This window comes from Mirounga angustirostris, unplaced genomic scaffold (genome assembly GCF_029215605.1).
Source record: "Mirounga angustirostris isolate CCGP_5_RB_7025 unplaced genomic scaffold, mMirAng1.0.hap1 SCAF_6, whole genome shotgun sequence".
In the NCBI taxonomy this organism is placed as follows: domain Eukaryota; kingdom Metazoa; phylum Chordata; class Mammalia; order Carnivora; family Phocidae; genus Mirounga; species Mirounga angustirostris.
Window position 1 is genome coordinate 3,213,934 of NW_026991714.1, and position 23,760 is coordinate 3,237,693.

At 42.3% G+C, this 23,760-nt stretch overlaps 1 protein-coding gene across 3 annotated transcripts; it reads left to right on the forward strand.

Moving 5' to 3' along the window:
• Positions 1-16,637: 16,637 nt before the first annotated feature.
• On the forward strand, positions 16,638-20,193 carry LOC123845831 (T-cell surface glycoprotein CD1a-like). Of its 3 annotated transcripts, none has more exons than XM_045876683.3 (6): positions 16,638-16,814; positions 17,383-17,649; positions 18,344-18,622; positions 18,812-19,090; positions 19,423-19,513; positions 19,660-20,193. In XM_045876683.3, exons 1-6 carry the CDS (start codon positions 16,754-16,756, stop codon positions 19,703-19,705), a joined length of 1,023 nt encoding a protein of 340 aa, XP_045732639.1. In that variant the 5' UTR covers positions 16,638-16,753; the 3' UTR covers positions 19,706-20,193. The 3 variants fall into 3 exon arrangements, with proteins under 3 accessions (XP_045732639.1, XP_054363860.1, XP_054363859.1); XM_054507885.2 differs by having other exon boundaries at positions 18,812-18,925; XM_054507884.2 differs by lacking the exon at positions 19,423-19,513.
• The last annotated feature ends 3,567 nt before the right edge of the window (positions 20,194-23,760 follow it).

Consider the following 23,760-nt stretch of genomic DNA (forward strand, 5'->3'; position numbering starts at 1 on the left):
CGTAGGCTGGTGCTGGTCCCACCACAGCCACCAAAGTACACCCAGGCCTTTCTGTGGTCTCTTACGTTAGTGACTTATCTCATTGGTTTTCAGCATTTCTTTGTTCTGATATAAGCATTTTCAGGTCTATTTCATGCAAAAATGGAGGGAACTTCAAGGGTGATTTCAACGCAATTCCCACTATCGTTAGTAAAGCCAGGAGCCAAAAACACCCACACAGATATGCACAACAGAATAAAGACATGAGTCTAGTGGACGCATAGAATCTGCGTGCGAACTGGGCAGCACATCGCGTTCTAATGGGTTCTGTTTTTACTGTTACTTAGTCCTGAGTTCTAAGTTTTCAGCATAATTTCTGGTTGGACTAACGAGTTCCCTGGAAGTATGTTTTTAAACCAAGTATGTGGAGATGTAAACATTTATCCTTTTCTGCAGTGGTGTGCTCTGATTCCTCTCTATCTTTCTGGTACCTACTAGGGGTTCTGCTTTGTAGTCATCCTGAGGCTCGCATAAAACACATAGTCCTGTGCTGGATGATCCGCCCGGAGTTTTATGGGGCTTTCTGTGTATGTAACAAATTCCTTTATCTTTTGCTTCTTTTCTGATCTCCTTTCACTTTAACTCCTTTGTCTTTAACTTTTGACAATAGAATTACAATGTATCTTAGTGTAGGTCACTTTGGATTTATTTTATTGGGTAATTTCTTTGGGCTTCCTGGATCTGGACGTCTGCCCCACGCTATGGAGGTTTCTAGTCATTTCTTTGAACAAGCTCTTTGTCCCCTTTTCTCTCTTCCCTCCTTCTGAGACCCACTTAATAATGGGTGTATGGTCTGCTTGGTTGTGTCCCACAAATCCTGTAAGCTATCTTCTCTCTTTTTCATTCTTTTTTTCTCTGTATCTCTTATCCCTTCTTTTATATTTTTCCATTTCTTTGTTGCTTTTTACTGCATTCTGGACAAATGCCTCAAAAATATCTTCCTTCCCTCTAAATCGTTCTTCAGCTAGGTCTATTACGCTATTCAACATACCCAAGGAGTTCATTACATCATCAATTTATCTTTAATTTCTAGATAGCCACTTCTGATAGTTTTTTGTGTCCAGTTACCTTCATAATTACATCTCAGTTTATTTCAGAGTTTCACATTCCAATTAAGCAGCAGAAAGAGAAATCAAGGAATTGATCTCAATTACAATTGCACCAAAAACCTTAAATACCCAGGAATAAACCTAACTGAAGAGGTAAAACATCCGTACTCTGAAAACTATAGAACACTTATGAAAAAAATTGAAGATGACACAAAGAAATGGAAAAACATTGTATGCTCATGGATTAGAAGAACAAACATTGTTAAAATGTCTATAGTGCTCAAAGCAATCTACACATTAATGCAATCCCTACCAAAATACCACCACCATTTTTCACAGAGCTAGAATAAACAATCCTAAAATTTATATGGGACCACAAAAGACCCCAAATAGCCAAAGCAATCCTGAAGTAGAAAAGCAAAGCTGGAAGAATCACAATTCCAGACTTCAAGCTATATTACAATGAAGGATGTAGTCATCAAGACAGTATGGTACTGGCACAAAACCAGACATATAAATCAATGGAACAGGATAGAAAATCCAGAAATGAACCTACAACTATATGGTCAACTAATCTTTGATAAAGGAGGAAAGAATATCCAAAGGAAAAAAAAAAAAAAGCAAAACAGTCTCTGCAACCAATGGTGTAGGGAAAATTGGACAGCAATATGCAAAATAATGAAATTGGACCACTTTCTTGTGCCACAAACAAGAATAAATTCAAAATGGTTAAAAGACCAAAAAATGAGACAGGAAACCATCAAAATCCTAGAGAATACAGGCGGTAACCTCTTTAATATTGGCCTTAGCAACTTCTTACTATATACATCTCTGAAGGTAAGGGAAACATAAGTGACAATGAACTACTGGGGAATCATCAAGATAAAAAAGCTTCTGCATAGTGAGGGAAACAACAAAACTAAATGGCAACCTTTGGAATGGAAGATATTTGCAAATGACATATCTGATAAAGGATTAGTATCCAAAATCTGTAAAGAACTGATCAAACTCAACATTCAAAAGCCAAATAATCCAGTTAAGAAATGCACAGGGGGCACCTGGGTGTCCCAGTAGGTTGGGCATCTGGTTCTTCCTTTCAGTTCCAGTCGTGATCTTGTAGGTCATGGTATTGAACCGTATGTTGGACTCCATGTTCGGTGGGGAGTGTCCTTATGATTCTCTCCTCTGCCCCTTCCCCCACCTTGCTGGTGCTCTCTCCCTCTAAAATAAATAAGTAAATCTTTCAAAAAAATGGGCAGAAGACATAAATAGACATTAAATATTTATCTAAGAGATTTAAAAATACTGATTCAAAGGACATATGTACCCAGGTGTTTATAGCATCATCATCAACAATAGCCAAATTATGGAAGCAGCCCAAATGTCCATTGACTGACAAATGGATAAAGAAGATGTGGTGTATATACACAATGGAATATTATTCAGCCATAAAAAGAATGAAATCTTGCCATTTGCAATGATGTGGATGGAGCTAGAGTGTATTATGCTAAGCAAAATAAGTCAGAGAAAGCAAAATAACATTTCATTCATATGTGAATTTTAGAAACAAAACAGATGAACATAGGGGGAAAAAGAGAGAGGCAAGCCATAAAACAGGCAAAACGGATGAACATAGGGGGAAAAAGAGAGAGGCAAGCCATAAAACAGGCTGTTAACCGTAGAGAACAAACTGAGGGTTGATGGAGAAAGGTGACTGGGGGGTGGGCAGGGAATGGGTATTAAGGAGGGCACTTGTTGTGATGAGCACTGGGTGTTATATATAAGTGATGAGCCATTAAATTCTAATCTGAAACTAATATTACAGGGTATGTTAACTAACTGGAATTTAAATAAAATCTTGAAAAAAGGAAAAAAAAAAAAAAGGAGAGGGTCCGAATGTGAGGTGGTAGCCCTGTTAACTGGCTTGGTCGTGAGCATCAAGTCACCCTGAGGAAGGCATCAGTTTTGTAAGCCCAGTGGCTTGCTCTTATGCAATGGAGTTTCAGCTTCCCCAGAAGTGTCCTTCCTGGCCTAGCAGGTGATGTTGGAATCAGATAGACACCTCCTTGCACATCTAAAAGATGATCAAGAGTTATTCTCTTATCAAAGAAAACTTTGGCTAGAGATTTTAAGGACCTTTGTTGTCCTGCTCTTGCTTTAGCAGATTTTGCAATAATTTTAAGAATTAAGGAGAAGTGTTTGATCACAGTCTCATTTAAATTTATTTTAGTTTTACCCAGTTTGACCTCACATTATTATTTATTTTTAAAGCTACATTTCCCATAAACCTTCTACAATTATCTTTTTTTATATTCTATTTTGTCCTATGTCTTTCTTTAAAGAATTAACCTTGTTTTAGGACAAAATTAATTTCTTTATCTCAAAAAAAAAAAAAAGCATCTCCATTCCTTACACCCTTTCTGACCATAAACACATCCTACTTTTCTGGTATATGAGGATATTTCCCATATGATTTCTAGTAGCTTTCATTACACATATTACTTAGAATTCTTAACCCTCGTGAACTTTCTTTTCTATGAAAAACTAGTAAGTGAGCCATTGTGAACTGTTTGTTCTATCAGCATTTTTTAAACTTGAAAATTTATGGAGATATTTAAAATTTCTAGAAACGTGTGTCACCTGAATTTTGTAATTAACATTGACATACCCAAGTATTTTAGTTTTTCTGTACTAAGCCTAAAGTAGGGAAGCCTGTGTTTAGTAATGCATGCTCCAGGATTTTGTCTTATCTGGAAATGATCTAAACATTTAATGGCTTGAACTTAACTCAATTGTTTGACTTAGCAAAACTTGATTTTTAAATTATCAAAGATTTTGGAGCTATTTGGAAGTCTACTTACAAACCTTTTAATCTTTTTCACAACTATTTAATTTAATTGTTCTTAACAATTATGTACAAATTACCCACAAAACTCATGAGGCATTAGAGGAAGTCAGCCAACATATATGTTTTGTTATTGTTGTTGTTGATGGGTCTTATACAAGATAAGGTACCCTTACTCGGTTAGCAAAACAGGTAGAAGTGTTATATTTAATGCTGAGAACTCTAAAAACATGTTTGTTTTAATTAAACCATCAATCTCAAACTAGCTTTTATATTAAATATTTTCCAATTCACACAAACTTGAACAACATCAGAGTCTGCTTCTATCTTTTTGAGTTTTAGAATGCCCAATCCTCACAACTGTTTGTGTTCAAGCCCAGTAAATAGCTCTTTCACAAATTAATTTTAGCAATGCCTTCCCGAGGCAGAAACATATTTACAACACAGTATGGACAGATATGAACATACAAGACAGAGGTAGAACTTACAGCTTCTGTTTTTAAATTACTGACATCAAAAAGGTGCAAAGTTCGCTAATTATAAAAGTTGCATTTGAGGTATTTTGTTTGTTTTGGGCAGATGGAATAAATGACCATGATTTGTCTAGATGGCTAAAGATTTTTTTAAAAAGTATTTGTGGAAAAGACACTTAAGATTTGTATTTGTCCTTGGCAATTCAGGTTTTACTCTTTTTTTTTTTTTTAATTTTAAAAAAAGATTTTATTGATTTATTTAAAGAGAGAATGAGCACAAGTGGGGGGGAGGGGCAGAGGGAGAATCTCAAGCTGACTCCACCCTGAGCTCAAAGCTATACATAGGGCTCAATTTCATGACCCTGAGATCATGACATGAGCCAAAGTCAAGAGTCATTCTAACCCACTGAGCCACTCAAGCACCTGGGCAAGTCACCTTTTAAATGGGCTTTCCCCTCTTATTTGTAGTTGGTAAGGATTATCTCCCTGAAATTTGCATTTGAAAGGAATTCCTGGAGAAGACCAGGCAGAACTCTGTATATTTACAATTGAAAGACACAGAAAATAAATTCAAGTCCTTTCTAGAAGGTCTTTTGATCTTTTAAGGCCAGAATGGTTAGAATACATATAGGATTTTCAGATAAAAGAGGATTGTTAGTTTTTGAATTCCTTTGGAACCATACCTCTGGCCCCATAAAGACTAGATGTGTAAAACAAGAACAGCTGTCTTTAGTTTCTCAAAGAATTTCCCAATTGCCTGAAAGATATCAAAGGACTTGACACATCCATCCACGTATGAGAAAGTCTTCTTTTCCTCTGGGTACCTTTAGCTGAGGAGAGGAGGCCTAAAACATTTTCTATCAAGCTCTGAATATCAGCTTTTAATTTGGCCCAATTTTCTATTATGGAGTTATTAAATTTTTAGAACTATTTTATCAGGATGTAGCTGGGACAAACGGTAAAGAATTCTGGCAGTACAACCTTATGGACCCAAGAGGCATCCACAAAGATACCACTTTTACCAGATCTAGAGCCACCCCCCAAGATCACCAAAGAAAGAACCAACAACCTGCATATCCCAGGCAGCAGAAAGCCACAAACCATGTTCTTAGAATGTCAAAGGAGATGAGCAAGAAGGAAATAGTTATTTCAGAAAAGGATTAGTAGTCAATGGGTTTGGATTTGGAAAGGAAGGACTAATGTGAACTTTTATTTCCCTGACTACTGGGGTCAGGAAGTAATCTATTTAAAACAATTCTGGAGGACCCTCTCTAGGTTGAAGAACTATTTTGCTGTGGCCCTTTGTTCAGTCTTTGACCAAGGAGTGGAAGATCTCTGAGGAGGATCACCTGTAACCTCAGGAGGTTTTGTTTGAAAGGGACCAGTGTCTTCAGAGTGGAGGGGTGGTTGAGATAGAAAATGAGACAGTGAGTCCTCAGGTGAGGAAGGGTAGAGGGGCATTAGGAGCTATATCAGCCTTTCTCTTTTCTCTTAGGCACATGTTGTATTTTAGGTTTTTTATCAGCTTTTTGTAACAAATCTTTCAATGAGACTATTTTGGAATCTTGATGCTTCTTGGAATTTTCTGCATGCCAATTAATATAGGCGTCCATTTATTGAATTTGGGAACCCTTACTTTCAAGGGCACTTCCTAAATGAACAATGGTCTAAGTGGAATGTTCCCCATAGGGGCCACTGTAACTCTAGGTTATTTTTAATAATTTTTTTTTTAATCTTGCTCCATGAGTACAACTTCCAGGACTCTACTTCTTAGACATGAACTGAATGGGTGCCCCAGAAGGTGGCACATTTAAGGACCCCCATTAAATAAGCTTCTGGGTTTCCTGGAGCTGCAGTAATACCTACAAGGGACAGTTTGTGGGACTGGGCTGTGCATATGTTACAGTGTACCTCGTTGCTCAGAAGTTTTCTTGAGGTTGGCAGGTGACCTATTGTCAATCTAACCAGTTTGGTGACCAACTTATCCTATCTCAGGAGGCTTCTGGAGGTGGCAAGGGCTCTAACAGCCTTTCAGTGTTTGATGTGCACCCACCAACTTTGGGCTGTTTGACCTCTGAGATCCCACTAGTAACAGCCTTTATTTACACAGACTCATTGGCTCTGATGGAAAGAAAAATTTACTGACACTGACCGGTTAAGGTCACATTTCTCATGGGGTTAAATTAGTTAGATTGGGTATGAAGCCCAGCGTGGGAACTCACTTCATGAAATCATTTTGGATTTACAATTTTATAACAGGAAGTGCCTCATGGCGACCTGTCTTCATTCTCTTGCCCCTCCACCAGCAGAGCTGCTCTTGGTACCCTACTCACTAGCCTGCCTGGGACAGAGAGTGGGGCACTAGCTCTCTTTTGGTCCAGTCTCATCCTCAGCCAGGTGCTTTGTTTTTCAGTTTTGGGATTGGGCCTTCTAAGGGTTCCCACCTTTCCCTCAGTAGGCGGAATCTTTTATTCTGGCACAGGGTGTGGTACTCTCCTTCCCCAACTGGTCCTTCCCCTCAGCTGCAGTGTGGTTTCACTTCTGCCCTGAGGCAATTCCCTGCCTTCTCACACTGGGTTAAGGATTCTTTCTGTGTGGGAGATGGTGGCCTTCCCGACCTTCTCAGGCAGCAACTGATCTCAGTCCACAGGCTTGTACTAGGAGAGAACAGTTCTCTGGTCTGTATCCTGGATTCCAGCTTGTCAGGAACCCCTGGTGAGGTCAAGGGAAAAAAGCCTGGAGATACAGAGAATTTCCCGAGTCTCTTGACTCTCGGGGGCTCCAGGTACTCATGCTAACCTTCAGTCATTTGTTAACAATTTTAGCTGAATTCTTCTTTCTGACTTATAGAGCATCTGTCCCAAGAAAGCAAGGGTTTGCATACCCTATACCCTCAGAGGAGTCTGTCTTTCCCTAGATTTTGGGTTAACAATTTTCCCTGATCCTTCAGCTCTGATGGATTCAAGAGACATGATTTTGATTATCCTACTTTTCAAAATCTTAACTATGGGAGTGACTCTTTCTATATTCCAATCGACCCTTTCCAAAAAAATATTATCTTTCTAACATTAGCTTGAGATTACTTCTGTTTACTTGTTAGCCAAGAAATAACAAGACAAATAGCTCAAACACATTTATCCAAATGATATAAAGCACAAATAAATATTGAACAGCCTTTAAACACTTAAGAACACCATGAAAGAGGAAGGTCATCATGTCTAGGAGAGGCCAGGTCATAGTAAGGCAAGCATGGAACATTTGAGCAGGAACAGTAAGAAGGGAATCTGGAGACATGATTCTAGAACACTCTACTAACCCCACTTCCTATAAATTCTTATGGTTTTGTATGACAAGTATAGGAGATTTACAGTGGGAATCTCTGTGTAAACTTCCTGATCATTATCATATTTCTTTATTTTCAAGAAAAAATGTGTAGGATTCTCATTTCATCGAGTAGGATTACAACTAACATTTTGTGATGCTTAAAAAATTTTTGTGTTGAAGATCTCCATAATAATTAAGAGTAATTGGATCCCAGAACTGAATTATTCAATCATTCAGAAATAATCACTGAGCACCTACCACTTGCCAGGTCCTATGTTAGATGTGGGGATCACCAGGGGGTAGAAACACCCGAGGCCTAACAGTGAGTCAAGATTCTGAGTGGGCAAACATCAGCAAGGATCACTACTTTAGAATATATTGTTTCCAGCAGACATGTGTTTGTCTAGAGTCTGCACATTATAATAAAACTGAGCACACCAAAATGCATAGTTCTTTTTTTTTTTTTTTAAGATTTTATTTATTTATTTGAGAGAGAGAATGAGAGACAGAGAGCATGAGAGGGAGGAGGGTCAGAGGGAGAAGCAGACTCCCTGCCTAGCAGGGAGCCCGATGCAGGACTCGATCCTGGGACTCCAGGATCATGACCTGAGCCGAAGGCAGTCACTTAACCAACTGAGCCACCCAGGCGCCCTCAAAATGCATAGTTCTTTATGGTTTTTCTTCTCAAATAGACTAAAACCTCCTTGCATAAAGTGATTGCTCTGTGAACACTCTATTTTCATGAGAGTAGCACGGTGCTTGGATCCAGGCAGGTGCTAAGTGACTGGTGAAAGAATATATATTAATTCAGGTCTGACTTGAGGGGGTATTCTTCAGATGTTTCAATGTCTTGTGGTCTCTGTGATGGCTACTGGCTCCTCCCTAAAAATAATGGCAGACTGGTCATTGCTGATACTGTTACATAGGAAATCATGAGGGAATCTGGACAAGCAAATAGAGCAACTGTTAAAAAAGAAACCCAGAGGCCTAATATGGCACCTTGGGCCAGGCCATGTCCCCAAATCTTGCTTAATCCCTAACCTAACTATGGTTCCCACCTCCCCATAAATGTTCACCTGTCAATGAAGAACTCTCTGGTCAGCACCAGTGAGGTATTCTGTCATGTGGGTCCTCTCAATCCCCCAAGGAGGGGAGGCATCTGCATGGTAAGATCCCCTGTTCTCCCAGTTAAGGGAAGGTGACCTTCCCTGAAACACTCCTTTCTCTTGTTTTGCCAAGTTCCTTCCTGTACAAACTTCTCATTTGCACCACTCCTCAGAGCTATCTGCCAGACGGATGCTGCCCCATTCTTTTTTTTTTTCACTTTAAATTCAATTTTTTAAATTATTTTTTATTGTTATGTTAATCCCCATACATTACATCATTAGTTTTAGATGTAGTGTTCCACGATTCATTGTTTGTGCATAACACCCAGTGCTCCATGCAGAACGTGCCCTCCTCAATACCCATCACCAGGCTAACCCATCCTCCCACCCACCTCCCCTCTAGAACCCTCAGTTTGTTTTTCAGAGTCCATCATCTCTCATGGTTCGTCTACCCCTCCGATTTCCCCCCCTTCATTCTTCCCTTCCTGCTATCTTCTTCTTCTTCTTTTTTTTTTCTTAACATATATTGCATTATTTGTTTCAGAGGTACAGATCTGAGATTCAACAGTCTTGCACAATTCACAGCGCTTACTAGAGCACATACCCTCCCCAGTGTCTATCACCCAGTCACCCCATTCCTCCCACCCCACCCCCCACTCCAGCAACCCTCAGTTTGTTTCCTGAGATTAAGAATTCCTCATATCAGTGAGGTCATATGATACATGTCTTTCTCTGTTTGACTTATTTCGCTCAACATAATACCCTCCAGTTCCATCCACGTCGTTGCAAAGGGCAAGATCTCATTCCTTTTGATGGCTGCATAATATTCCATTGTATATATATACCACCTCTTCTTTATCCATTCATCTGTCGATGGACATCTTGGCTCTTTCCACAGTTTGGCTATTGTGGACATTGCTGCTATAAACATCGGGGTGCACGTACCCTTTCGGATCCCTACTTTTGTATCTTTGGGGTAAATACCCAGTAGTGCAATTGCTGGGTCATATGGTAGCTCTATTTTCAACTTTTTGAGGAACCTCCATGCTGTTTTCCAGAGTGGCTGCACCAGCTTGCATTCCCACCAACAGTGTAGGAGGCTTCCCCGTTCTCCACATCCCTGCCAACATCTGTCATTTCCTGACTTGTTAATTTTAGCCATTCTGACTGGTGTGAGGTGGTATCTCATTGAGGTTTTGATTTGGATTTCCCTGATGCCGAGCGATATTGAGCTCTTTTTCATGTGTCTGTTGGCCATTTGCATGTCTTCTTTAGAAAAATGTCTGTTCATGTCTTCTGCCCATTTATTGATTGGATTCTTTGTTCTTTGGGTGTTGAGTTTGATAAGTTCTTTATAGATTTTGGATACTAGCCCTTTATCTGATATGTCATTTGCAAATATCTTCTCCCATTCTGTCGGTTGTCTTTTGGTTTTGTTGACTGTTTCCTTTGCTGTGCAAAAGCTTTTTATCTTGATGAAGTCCCAATAGTTCATTTTTGCCCTTGCTTCCCTTGCCTTTGGCGATGTTTCTAGGAAGAAGTTGCTGCGGCTGAGGTCGAAGAGGTTGCTGCCTGTGTTCTCCTTTAGGATTTTGATGGACTCCTGTCTCACATTGAGGTCTTTCAACCATTTGGAGTCTATTTTTGTGTGTGGTGTAAGGAAATGGTCCACTTTCATTCTTCTGCATGTGGCTACCCAATTTTCCCAACACCATTTGTTGAAGAGACTGTCTTTTTTCCATTGCACATTCTTTCCTGCTTTGTCAAAGATGAGTTGACCATACAGTTGAGGGTCCATTTCTGGGCTCTCTATTCTGTTCCATTGATCTATGTGCCGGTTTTTGTGCCAGTACCATACTGTCTTGATGATGACAGCTTTGTAATAGAGCTGGAAGTCTGGAATTGTGATGCCGCCAGCTTTGCTTTTCTTTTTCAACATTCCTCTGGCTATTTGGGGTCTTTTCTGGTTCCATACAAATTTTAGGATGATTTGTTCCATTTCTTTGAAAAAAGTGGATGGTATTTTGATGGGCATTGCATTGAATGTATAGATTGCTCTAGGTAGCATTGACATCTTCACAATATTTGTTCTTCCAATCCATGAGCATGGAACGTTTTTCCATTTCTTTGTGTCTTCCTCAGTTTCTTTCATGAGTATTTTATAGTTTTCTGAGTACAGATCCTTTGCCTCTTTGGTTAGATTTATGCCTAGGTATCTTATGGTTTTGGGTGCAATTGTAAATGGGATTGACTCCTTAATTTCTCTTTCTTCTGTCTTGTTGTTGGTGTATAGGAATGCCACTGACTTCTGTGCATTGATTTTATATCTTGCCACTTTACTGAATTCCTGTATGAGTTCTAGGAGTTTTGGGGTGGAGTCTTTTGGGTTTTCTACATAAAGTATCATATCATCTGCAAAGAGTGAGAGTTTGACTTCTTCTTTGCAGATTTGGATGCCTTTTATTTCTTTTTGTTGTCTGTTGTGGTTTGGACTTCTAATACTATGTTGAATAGCAGTGGTGATAGTGGACATCCCTGCTGCATTCCTGACCTTAGGGGGAAAGCTCTCAGTTTTTCCCCATTGAGAAAGATATTCGCTGTAGGTTTTTCATAGATGGCTTTTATGATATTGAGGTATGTACCCTCTATGCTTATACTCTGAAGAGTTTTGATCAAGAAAGGATGCTATACTTTGTCAAATGCTTTTTCTGCATCTATTGAGAGGATCATATGATTCTTGTTCTTTCTTAATATATTGTATCACGTTGATTGATTTGCGGATGTTGAACCAACCTTGCAGCCCAGGGATAAATCCCACTTGGTCATGGTGAATAATCCTTTTAATGTACTGTTGGATCCTATTGGCTAGTATTTTGGTGAGAATTTTTGCATCCATGTTCATCAGGGATATTGGTCTGTAGTTCTCCTTTTTGATGGGGTCTTTGTCTGGTTTTGGGATCAAGGTAATGCTGGCCTCATAAAATGAGTTTGGAAGTTTTCCTTCCATTTCTATTTTTTGGAACAGTTTCAGAAGAATAGGTATTAATTCTTCTTGGAATGTTTGGTAGAATTCCCCTGGGAAGCCATCTGGCCCTGGGCTTTTGTTTGTTGGGAGATTTTTGATGACTACTTCCATTTCCTTAGTGGTTATAGGTCTGTTCAGGTTTTCTATTTCATCCTGGTTCAGTTTTGGTAGTTGATACATCTCTAGGAATGCATCCATTTCTTCCAGGCTATCGAATTTGCTGGCATAGAGTTGCTCATAATATGTTCTTATAATTGTTTGTATTTCTTTGGTGTTGGTTGTGATCTCTCCTCTTTCAGTCATGATTTTGTTGATTTGGGTCATTTCTCTTCTCTTTTTGATAAGTCTGGCCAGGGGTTTATCAATCTTGTTAATTCTTTCAAAGAACCAGCTCCTAGTTTCGTTGATCTGTTCTACTGTTCTTTTAGTTTCTATTTCATTGATTTCTGCTCTGATCTTTATTATTTCTCTTCTCCTGCTGGGTTTAGGCTTTATTTGCTGTTCTTTCTCCAGCTCCTTTAGGTGTAGGGGTAGATTGTGTACTTGAGACCTTTCTTGTTTCTTGAGAAAGGCTTGTATTGCTATATACTTTCCTCTTAGGACTGCCTTTGCTGTATCCCAAAGATTTTGAACAGTTGTGTTTTCATTTTCATTGGTTTCCATGAATTTTTAAAATTCTTCTTTAAGTTCCTGGTTGACCCATTCATTCCTCAGTAGGATGCTCTTTAGCCTCCATGTATTTGAGTTCTTTCCGACTTTCCTCTTGTGATTGAGTTCTAGTTTCAAAGCATTGTGGTCTGAAAATAGGCAGGGAATGATCCCAGTCTTTTGGTACCAGTTGAGACCTGATTTATGACCTAGGATGTGATCGATTCTGGAGAATGTTCCATGGGGACTAGAGAAGAATGTGTATTCCGTTGCTTTGGGATGGAATGTTCTGAATATGTCTGTGAAGTCCATTTGGTCCAGTGTGTCATTTAAAGTCTTTATTTCCTTGTTGATCTTTTGCTTAGACGATCTGTCCATTTCAATGAGGGGGGTCTTAAAGTCCCCCACTATTATTGTATTGTTGTCGATGTGTTTCTTTGCTTTTGTTATTAATTGCCTTATATAATTGGCTGCTCCCATGTTAGGGGCATAGATATTTACAATTGTTAGATCTTCTTGTTGGATAGACCCTTTAAGTAGGACATAGTGTCCTTCCTCATCTCTTATTAGTCTTTGGTTTAAAATCTAATTTGTCTGATATAAGGATTGCCACCCCAGCTTTCTTTTGGTGTCCATTAGCATGGTAAATGGTTTTCCACCCCCTCACTTTCAATCTGGGGGTGTCTTTGGGTCTAAAATGAGTCTCTTGCAGACAGCATATCGATGGGTCTTGTTTTTTAATCCAATCTGATAGCCTGTGTCTATTGATTGGGGCATTTAGTCCATTTACATTCAGGGTAACTATTGAAAGATAGGAATTTAGTGCCATTGTCTTGCCTGTAAGGTGACTGTTACTGTATATTGTCTGTGTTCCTTTCTGGTCTATGTTGCTTTTAGGCTCTCTCTTTGCTTAGAGGACCCCTTTCAAGATTTCTTGTACGGCTGGTTTCGTGTTTGCAAATTCCTTTAGTTTTTGTTTGTCCTGGAAGATTTTTATCTCTCCTTCTATTTTCAATGACAACCTAGCTGGATATAGTATTCTTGGCTGCATATTTTTCCTGTTTAGTGCTCTGAAGATATCATGCCAGTCCTTTCTGGCCTGCCAGGTCTCTGTGGATAAGTCTGTTGCCAATCTAATGTTTCTACCATTGTAGGCTACATAACTCTTCTCCCGAGCTGCTTTCAGGATTTTCTCTTTGTCTCTGAGACTCATAAGTTTTACTATTAGATGTCAGGCTGTTGACCTATTTTTATTGATTTTGAGAGGGGTTCTCTGTGCTTCCTGGATTTTGATGCCTGTTTCCTTCCCCAAATTAGGGAAGTTCTCTGCTATAATTTGCTCCATTATACCTTCTGCCCCTCTCTCTCTTTCTTCTTCTTCTGGGATCCCAATTATTCTAATGTTGTTTCATCTTATGGTATCGCTTATCTCTCGAATTCTGCCCTCGTGATCCAGTAGCTGTTTATCTCTCTTTTTCTCAGCTTCTTTATTTTCCATCATTTAGTCTTCTATATCACTGATTCTCTCTTCTGCCTCAATTATCCTAGCAGTTAGTGCCCCCATATTTGATTGCACCTCATTAATAGCCTTTTTGATTTCGACTTGTTAGATTTTAGTTCTTTTACTTCTCCAGAAAGGGTTTCTCTAATAACTTCCATGCTTTTTTCAAGCCCAGCTAGTATCTTTAAAATGATGATTCTGAACTCTAGATCTGACATCGTACTAATGTCCGTATTGAGTAGGTCCCTGGCAGTCGGTACTACCTCTTGTTCTTTTTGTTGAGGTGATTTTTTCTGTCTTGTCATTTTGCCCAGAGGAGAATAGATTAATGAGAGAACAAAATGCTAACAGGGTAACAACACTCCCAGAAAATATACTCTAAACAAATCAGAAAAGACCTGAAGCAGTGGGAAAAGAAAGGGAAAGAGAGAAAAAAGAAAAAGAAAAAAAGAAAAAAAAAAGGAAAAGGAAAAGATAAAGATAAAAACAAACAAAAACAGAACAAAACAAAACAAAAAAAAACCAGAATGTGATCAAATATGATCAGGCTGGTATATAGATCAGTGCCACACACTAGATTTTGGTTGTATTTGGTCTGTTAGAAGAAAGTGCCTCCCAAAATTTTAAAGAAAGAAAAACTTATATATGTACAAAAATAAGGGTTGATATGATGAAGGGATGGAATATGCTGTAAAGATGGAAATTATAAAAAATTTTATAAAAGGAATTGATAAGAAGTTGTTTGAAAAAATAAAGAAGAGGATTTAAAAAAAGAAAAAAGAAAAAAAAAGGGAGAGAATGTGACCAGGCAGAAAAAAAAGAGAGAGAGTAGAAAAAAACCATATACTAGAGATTTAGGGTATATTTTGATCTGTTAGAAGATACTATCTCAAAATTTTAAAGAGAGAACAACTTATATATATAAGCCCAAATGTGGGTAACTACTATGAAGGGATAGAATATGACTCTAAAAATGAAAAATAAAAATGATTTTTTAAAAAAGGGATTGATAAGATGTTGGTTGAAAAAGGGAAAAAGAAAAATTAAAAAAAAAAAAGAAAAAAGACAGTTAAAAAAAAATTAACTTTGAAAGACTAAAGAATCATGGTAAAAAAGCCATGAATTCTATGTGCAGTATTCCCGTAGCGCTGGAGTTCTGCCGTTCTCATTGATCGCTAAACTTGGTCTTGGCTGCCTGTTCTTGCTGATCTTCTGGGTAAGGGGCCTGTTGCCATGGTTTCCAAAAGTCTTTGCTGGAGGCGGAATTGCCCTGCCCTTGCCCGGTCCGGGCTAAGTAATCTGCTCGGGTTTGCTCTTGGGAGCTTTTGTTCCTTGCAAGCTTTCCCTATGGCTTTGGAGGACGAGAGTGAGAATGGCGGCCTCCCAATCTCCGCTCCGGAGGAGCCGAGAACTCGGGGCGCCGCTCCTCAGTGAGCCCCCAGAGAAAAGCAGTCAGTCACTCCCGTCTCCCCGGTCTCCGGCCGCACCCCGTGCTCGCCCGGCTTGTGACCGCGCGTTTCTCTCTCTGGCACCGACCCCAGGTGGAGTCTCCAAACCCAGCAGATCCCTGCGGTGCCCTCCCGCGCGGCTCCTCCCGGGGGAGGAAGGTGAGTGTCCCCGGATCTGCCGCTTGTTGGGTCCCTGCTGGAGGAGCAGGGGCCCGACTGGGCCGCGGATCACGGTTTATGGCCACCCTGAGCTGAGAGCCCGCGCCTGGGCTCCGCCTCTGCAGCCGGCTTCCCTGCTCCGTTACCTGGGAGCTCTGCCGCCCTCAGGCACCCCCGGTCTTTCTGCGACCCCGAGGGTCCTGAGACCCCACTGTCCCGGAGGGTTCCACCCCCGCTTAGCCCCCAGAGTGACATCCCTCGGCGGAGCAGACTTCTAAAAGTTCCGATTTTGTGCCCCGCGGCTCTATCACTTGCCAGAAGCGCCGATGGAGGCCCCTCCCCCGCCGTCTATCCTCCCGAATATCGCCTCGGTTTCACTTCTCCGCACGTCCTTCCTTCCAGAAAGTGGTCGCTTTTCTGATGAGAGAGTTGTTGCTCTTCTTTTCCTCAATCTCCTTTTGAGTTTGTCGGTGTTCAGAATGGTTTGACCCCTATCCAGCTGAATTCCTGAGAGGAGAGGAAATCCAGGTCTCCTACTCCTCCGCCATCTTGCTCCGCCCCCTTCTGGATGCTGCCCCATTCTTGAATCACTTAATAAAACCAACTAGATCTTCAAATTTACCTGGTTGATTTTGTTTTTTAACACAAGCAGTGAGAAACAAGAGATGTGCATGAGCTGTGGTGGGAGTGAGATAGGAATGTAAATAAATGGAGGGTGTCACAAGGGCAGGAGGGACAGAGGGACAACAGCATCCAGGGCTGGGTTCTGGGGAGCCATGTGTTTTCATGGGTTACTGTCTGGATGAGAAGGAAAGGCACAAGAGATGGGATGACTTTTCCATGCCACACAGGACTCATTCTGTAGCATTTGAATTAGGGGATGTGGAGCAGGATGGAAGCTGGTGACATGAAGAAACTAGAAGCCAGAGAGGAGAGTCAGACCAGGAGGGGAAGTGAGAGTCTGAGTAGGTGTCCAGGGTTGAGGGAGGAGCACATTTGTATTGTTGCAGAGACCCAGGGAAGCTTTCTGTGTGGAGAAGGAAATCAGAAGAGAGGGGCTGTGTGTAGGGTAGGTTTGCTAGAACAGATGTCAAAGACCTACTTTCTAAGAGACAGAAAGAACATCTGCAAATACAATGCTGTTCCTGCAACTTGTGTTGCTGGTGGTTCTCCTCCCAGGTGGTGACAGTGAAGATGGTGAGAACTCTGGCCCTGCCCTGTGGGTGCATGTGGGTATGATGTGTGTACACATGCCTATGTGTCTCTATGTATGCATATGTGTGTAAGTATGTGTTTGTGTATTTGTGTATAGGTGTGCAACTCTGTGTGTGTCTACATATGTGTACCCGTGGGTGTGTGTCTGTATGTCTGTGTTTGCATATGTACATATGTGTGTCTCTGTGTCTGTATACATGTGTGCATTTGTATCTGTGTATGTTTGTGCAAGAGTGTGTAAAGTTGTGTGACTTTGTAAGTGTGTTTGTTTGTGAGTGTATGTGACCATTTGTGGTGTGGGTCCCCACCATATAGCTGGAGAGGGAGAGTGTCAGCCTGGTTCCTTCCTGAGCATCCCTGACCCCAGTGTCCTGTGCTCTTCTGAAGGATGGGTACGAAGCTCAGGGCTCTGGGGCAGCACATGTCTCCTGAGACAACTATGGCTTCCCTGTCCTCCAGATTTTGGTTCCTGTCCCTGGCACCTTCTTCTCCATTCTCTCTCCTTCCCAATGACTCCCTCTTCCTCAGTCTGTCTGTCCTTTTTCCACAGCTTTTCAGGAGCCGATGTCCTTCCAAATTATCTTGACCGTATCCTTTTACAACCATTCCTGGACACAAAGTCTGGGTTCAGCTTGGCTGAATGAGCTGCAGACTCATGGCTGGGACAATAAGACTGGGGCTTTCATTTTCCTTTGGCCTTGGTCCAGGGGCAACTGGACCACTGAGCAGCTGATGAAATTGGAAAAGTTATTGTACACATACTCCATTGGATTTCGTCAGGTGTTTCAAGACCATGTCAGACACTGGCAGCTTGAATGTAAGTTCAGTTCCCTCAGGGAAGGAGGGATGGATGTGCAAGTGTGTGTGTGTCTCCTTGAGTTCCTTCTTCCTCTAGGAAAGAGCCTCCACTAGTTTCTGAAATTCAGGTTTCCCTATCATAAATCTGAATCACAACCTCTGGGCAGGGGGTAGAAGCCAGACCCCGATTCTTGAAAAGCTTCATATCTTCTGCTAATTCCCACTCCTCTCATTGACCACAGGCTGTGCTCTCCTGTCTCCCACTAGTGTCTCCCATGACCATCACTTTCCCTGGCCTCCAACCAGGCACCCTCTTTTCCCTTACTCTGTGACTGACTCCTTGAACTGTACTTTTGTCCCCATTCAATCCCATCAGCAAATTCTGTCTATGTTTTCCCTGTACTGCACTGCAGTTCCTTCACCCTAGATTGTTTTTTATCCCCAGCTCTCCTGCTGAGCCCTTCCTTATTCTCTGCCCACATCATTCATGTCTCTCCTCCAACATTTTTTCCTTCCTCTATCATTCACCTCTTCCTCTGCCTCCAGTGACCACCACTTCCTCTTTGTGTGAGCCTCCCATCAAACAAAACTGTGCTCCATTCCCTCCAATCCCCAGAACTTTCCCCTCTGCTTCTGCCCTCCAGGAATTCCACTCATCTCATTTCATCTCCTTCAGTCCCCCTGTCCTATAACTCACAACTTCTCTTCCCCAGATCCCTTCCAGGTACAGCTGGCAGAAGGCTGTAAGCTACACACTGGGGAAGCATCAGTAGGATTTGTGTGGATTGCTTATCAAGGGGCAGATCTCGCAAGCTTCCAGAACATGACATGGTGGCCATCTCCAAAGGGAGGAAGTAGGGCTCAGCAGGTCTGCAAACTATTCAATCAGTACCATATGACCAATGAGGGACTACACACACTCTTTAGTGACTCCTGCCCCCGGTTCCTCTTGAGTCTTCTTGATGCAGGGAAGGAAGATCTCCAGCGACAAGGTCAGTCCTGTTCCCTTCCTCCATGAATTCTCTACTCTGCACTCATAAATTTACACCATTCCTTCAAAGAAGGAGCCAAGAGGGAGATGGGGGTTGGTGATAGGTTTCAAGAGGTAGTAAGATGTGTCTATCTAAAGTGATGTGAAGATCTACCCTCTCAGTCTGTGAATACCTGTCTTGTGTCTGCAGAGAGGCCAGAGGCCTGGCTGTCCACTGGCCCCGGTCCTGGTCCTGGCCATCTCCTGCTGGTGTGCCATATCTCTGGCTTCCACCCAAAGCCTGTGTGGGTGATGTGGATGCGAGGTGAGAAGGAGCAACAGGGCACCCAGCGAGGTGACGTCCTGCCCCATGCTGATGGGACATGGTATCTTCAGACGTCCTTGGATGTGAAAGCCAGTGAGGCAGCTGGCCTGTCATGCCGAGTGAGACATAGCAGTCTAGGAGGCCAGGACATGGTCCTCCACTGGGGTGAGAAAGAGCTGGGACCCACCTGGGAAAGGAGGTCGTTGGTGGTTAGAGCAGAGTGTGAGAGCCAGATGAAAATTTGGGTTGCTAGGGATTCCAGACCAAAAATGACTAAAATCAGTAAACCAAGGAATGGAGAACTAAGGGTGGGAGCCCTCTAGATGTTGAAAGATAGAGAGAGTTGGGTGAAGGGTCCATCTCAGGAAGAATGGGAGAAGTGAAAGGAGGAAGGGTGGTTGGTGAGGCAGAGAAATACAGAGGCAAAGAGGACCAGGGAGGTGCAGTTCAACTCGGATTGGATGGGAAATGACATGCTTTGTGCACCAAACCCACAGAACAGCCCCACTCCGTGGGCTTGGTCTTCCTGGCAGTAGTAGTGCCCCTGGTGCTTCTGGCAGTTCTGGCGTTGTGGCTCTGGAAGCGGGGGTGAGTCTCTGGAGCCACCTTCCTCCTCTTTCCTGTGTGTCTTCCCACCTTTCAGTCTGTCTTCAACCCTCCTGCTTCCAGTGGCCTCCCCCCTGCTGTTCTCACCTCCACCTGCTGCAGAGTGACTCCTCCTCTGTTCCTCCCAGGAAAACACACTGGAGACTTCAGTGCACCGGCTTCCCTGTGGAGTGAGATCCCAGCAGCCCAGGCTCCAGGATTTATCTAAGCCCAGCTCAGTGGTGATGTCCTTGCAACTCTCTACATGCAATTTTGTCTTTCAGTTCTGCTTAATTATCTGTTGTCACTATAAGTTTAGTGTAATTTCGTGGGATTTGTTGTTGTGACCTGATTCTGGGACTTTAAAATTCAAAATTTAACTCTGGTGGAATGAAGTCCCAGAACCTCCATGGGACATCAGGCATCAAATGTCAGTTCCTCGAGAGCCTTCCCTGATTTACTAGTGGAAGCAGTCTCTGCCTGGTGAAAATTTCCTCAATTTTTAGTTGCACTTTGGCAAATCTATTTCTGACCCCACCCCGTATTGTCCCCTGTGAGGTCCCTTTTCTCCTTCTAATACTTAGACCTGTTGAGATCAAAGTCCATTTTTTTTTTTTTTTGACTTTTTGGTACGGTGTCTGACCTACATGGAATATGTCCTCAATAAAAATCTGTGTTGAATATTTGCCACATTTATAGCTTTTTCAGCTTCTTTTACTTCCTGACATGTTTGCAGTAATTGAGATATTTGATGCTTTTCTTGTTAAAAGTCTTTTTTTTTGCCGAGGGACTTCACATTCTCATGGTTCCTTGTGTCAATTCTGAGACTGAGGAGAAACACAGTTTTACCTGTGACCATTCGAGTTATTTAACTGTAGACATTTATTGGAGTGGACCTGTTGCTCCAAGTATTCTGAATAAAAAGAGGAAGGCAGGATACTTGCTGTGTGTGAGGCTCAGGGGTAGCCACAGAGTTTTTCACACTGGGGCTTGTTAGAAATATAGGGTCTTGGTCTCACCTGAGAGTCACTGAATCACAATTTGCATTTTAGCAAAACCAGCAAGGGATTCACAGAGGCATAAAATATGAGAGGCACTGATATAGGTGATGCCTGAGAGGTAGCAGGGCAAGTGTGTCCCTGAACAGAAAAGAGATGGTCCAGGAAAGAGAACAAGAGTGCTATGGTCAGGAAGGAATGGGGATCCAACAAGGACCATGCATTCAGTGCCTCCTGGCATTCATGGCTGCTGTGTTATGGTCACTGAGGGCACAGATATTGAGCCATTGTTTCTGGGAGAAATCTGGGGTTGGGTTCCTGGGAGCCTCTGCTTATAATACTTTCCACCTGGTGAGTACACAGCCTGGATTCATGTGTGTTTCTGTGTAAAGACAGCTTCTTTTTTAAAAAAAATTTTATTTTGTTATGTTAGTTAGTCACCGCACAATACATCATTAGTTTTTGATGTAGTGATCCACAATTCATTGTTTTCGTATAACACCCACTGCTCCATGAAGTACGTGCCCTCCTTAATACCCATCACCGGGCTAACCAATCCCCTCTCCCCCTCCCCTCTAGAACCCTCAGTTTGTTTCTCAGAGTCCATAGTCTCTCATGGTTTATCTCTCTCCAATTAAAGACAGCTTCTTAATATATATGTATTTCCAAATAATTCATTGTGTGACGTATTTCCCTATGCTGAAATACTAGCTCAGAAGTATAACATTTCTCAGCTTGGGTGCTGTGATCATCAGTGTCTTTGGTTTTAGCCCCACAGCTATTGCCCATGGTGCTTTTAGAAACAAATAAACAAGAAATAGTCATCATCTTACGAATCCACAAGTATAGTTTCTTTCTCCCCTTTTCTGTGGTGTTCTTAGTGTCCTAGATGTTACTTTAGCACTCTCTGGCTCCATATAGATGTCATGAATGTCTTATTTCTTTTCCTGGATTTACTGCATTGATAATTCATTACCTCTCACCTCATGGCCCACACCTCTGCATAGGGAGACTGAGTGAGCCTTACCTGCACAAGTGTTTTGTCATGAGGCACATCCCCCCTTCTTGTGCTTAGGACACCAGTCAGCCCTGAAGCTCTGGGCTTCAGGGCCTTTTTAAACACTGAAATCACCAAGAAAGAGCATGTAATTCAGAAAACGTGACACCAAATGGGCCATGAGCAAGACAAGTGTTTACAGTGTGGCAATTAACACGGGAAGGCTGAGGGGCACATGGCTCAGCCTCACCAGTCAATACATAAAGTGGGTGACACATTTCAGGTCTCTCTCCTTGCCTCTTTGAAGAGTGGTGAGCACATGTGTCTGGGGGCTACAAATCAACATCAGCAGGTAGCCAATCAGCACAGACAGACTCCATGAATAATGAAGACAGACCCTTTGTGACTGATGACTCCCATTCAGTGGGAATGGAAACATCCATGGCTATACTTCAGTTACTCTCGGTTTCATTAATTAACTCAGCAAACCATTCTCAAGCCTGGCCATGTAGCTGGGACATCTTGAATGTCAAGTAGTGGGGGAGGAAAAGGTCTTTCCTGATTTGTTTACCTTTTTCATTTTGTTTCTATTTTCTTAGTACAGGAATTTATGTGGATTGAACTAGGGGAGAGGAACTTAGTTCTAATTTGTTTAGGGGCTGAGAGAGGAGCCCAGGGCAGTGGGGCATCCAGAGAGACCACATGCAGGCTCCCAGCCCTACACATGTGGACATTTCTGGAAACAAAACAAAACAAAACAAAACAAAACAAAACAAAACATTGGGATGAGAGAGGTGGCAAAGTTAAAAATATAGGAACGGGGGAGAGCAAATCATGGGATGTTTGCAATCTTCCCACCTGGATCAGACTGGTTGTTTCTCTAAGTTCAGTCCACCTTGTCACTCTCACATGGCCACCATGTGGTTTTTGGATGGTTGACTCCATCCTCATGTGTAGCCTTGGGCTCTGATCAGCCTGAGGCCATCAGGAGAAAGCATCCTTGACAATGAGACAGGCTGAAGGATGGGCAGGTAACCGGCAGGTGAGGCCAATCATCAGACAAATGCCATTTGTATCACCCAGAGTGATGGTTCAAGACCAGATACCTGCTCCAGGTGGCACAGGTTCCACAAAGTCTGATTCTTGTGGTCGATGAAAAAAGAGATGCTTTCTCCTGTCCTGGATGAGAAGATGCAGAGTATAAAGATGGAGACAAGTGCCATCCATTTTTCAGCACCAGAGAAGCAAGCCTGAGGATGAAATTTGCATGCAAGTAGGCAGAGAAATTGTATAAGTGAAATTTGCTAAGAACATAGATCCAAGGTGTTCTCACCACAAAAAAAGGAAAGAAAGGGAAAGAAAAGAAAAGAAAAGAAAAGAAAAAAAGGGGGTCTTTTTTGGGGACCCTTTGGGGAGGAGCTAAGTTGGCAGAGTAGTAGGAGGACCCCAAGCTTTCCCCAACCCTGGAACACAGCTATGTGAATATAAAATCCTTCTTAATAACCAAGATATCAATCTGAGGACTGACAGAACAAACTGCACAACTAGAAGGAGACAAGAGGCCACAACATGGAAGGTAGGAGGTAGGGCATCACACTTTGGGGGAGATACAATTAGAGGTGCTGTGGAGGGGAGGGAGGCCTGGTCACCTACAGAGGAGAGAGAGAGTGGGGAGCACCCAGGGTATCACAGAAGGAAAAGAATTCCCCACAGCCATTGACTAGGAAAGTGGGAGTGGTTGATTTTTGTGAAATTTGCAACTAGTGGAGCTCAAAGACGAGTTTTAGAGGTCTGTGCTGTGGCTAATGTTGAGTCCAGTGCGCACTGCAGTGCTCCTGTGGGGAAGGAGGGCAGAAGTCTGGGGATAGATAGCATGATCTGAGGATCCCCTGGGACACATGGGAGAGACTGTTTCACCTTTTGGGGTTCATGTGGGAGAGGTGGCACCACCTCTCCGGGGACAAAAGAGCTGGAGGGCACCATTGCCCTCCCCTACCCCAGAGCATCGGCACGGAGACATTGCTGCGTGTGGCTAACCTGGACACTGGTTATTTGCTGCACTTTACTACAAACTCCATGCTCCTGTGCCTGGATGCAACTGCCCTTCTGGGACAAGCCTGCACCAGTCCCAGTGTGACAAGACCCTCCCTCAGACAACCAGCATGGGTCCCTGACATGCCAGGTCCGGAATGTTTGGAGGTTTAATGCCTGGGATTGATCCCAGGGGTCACTGTGCTCCCTGGCAGATAGCAGGT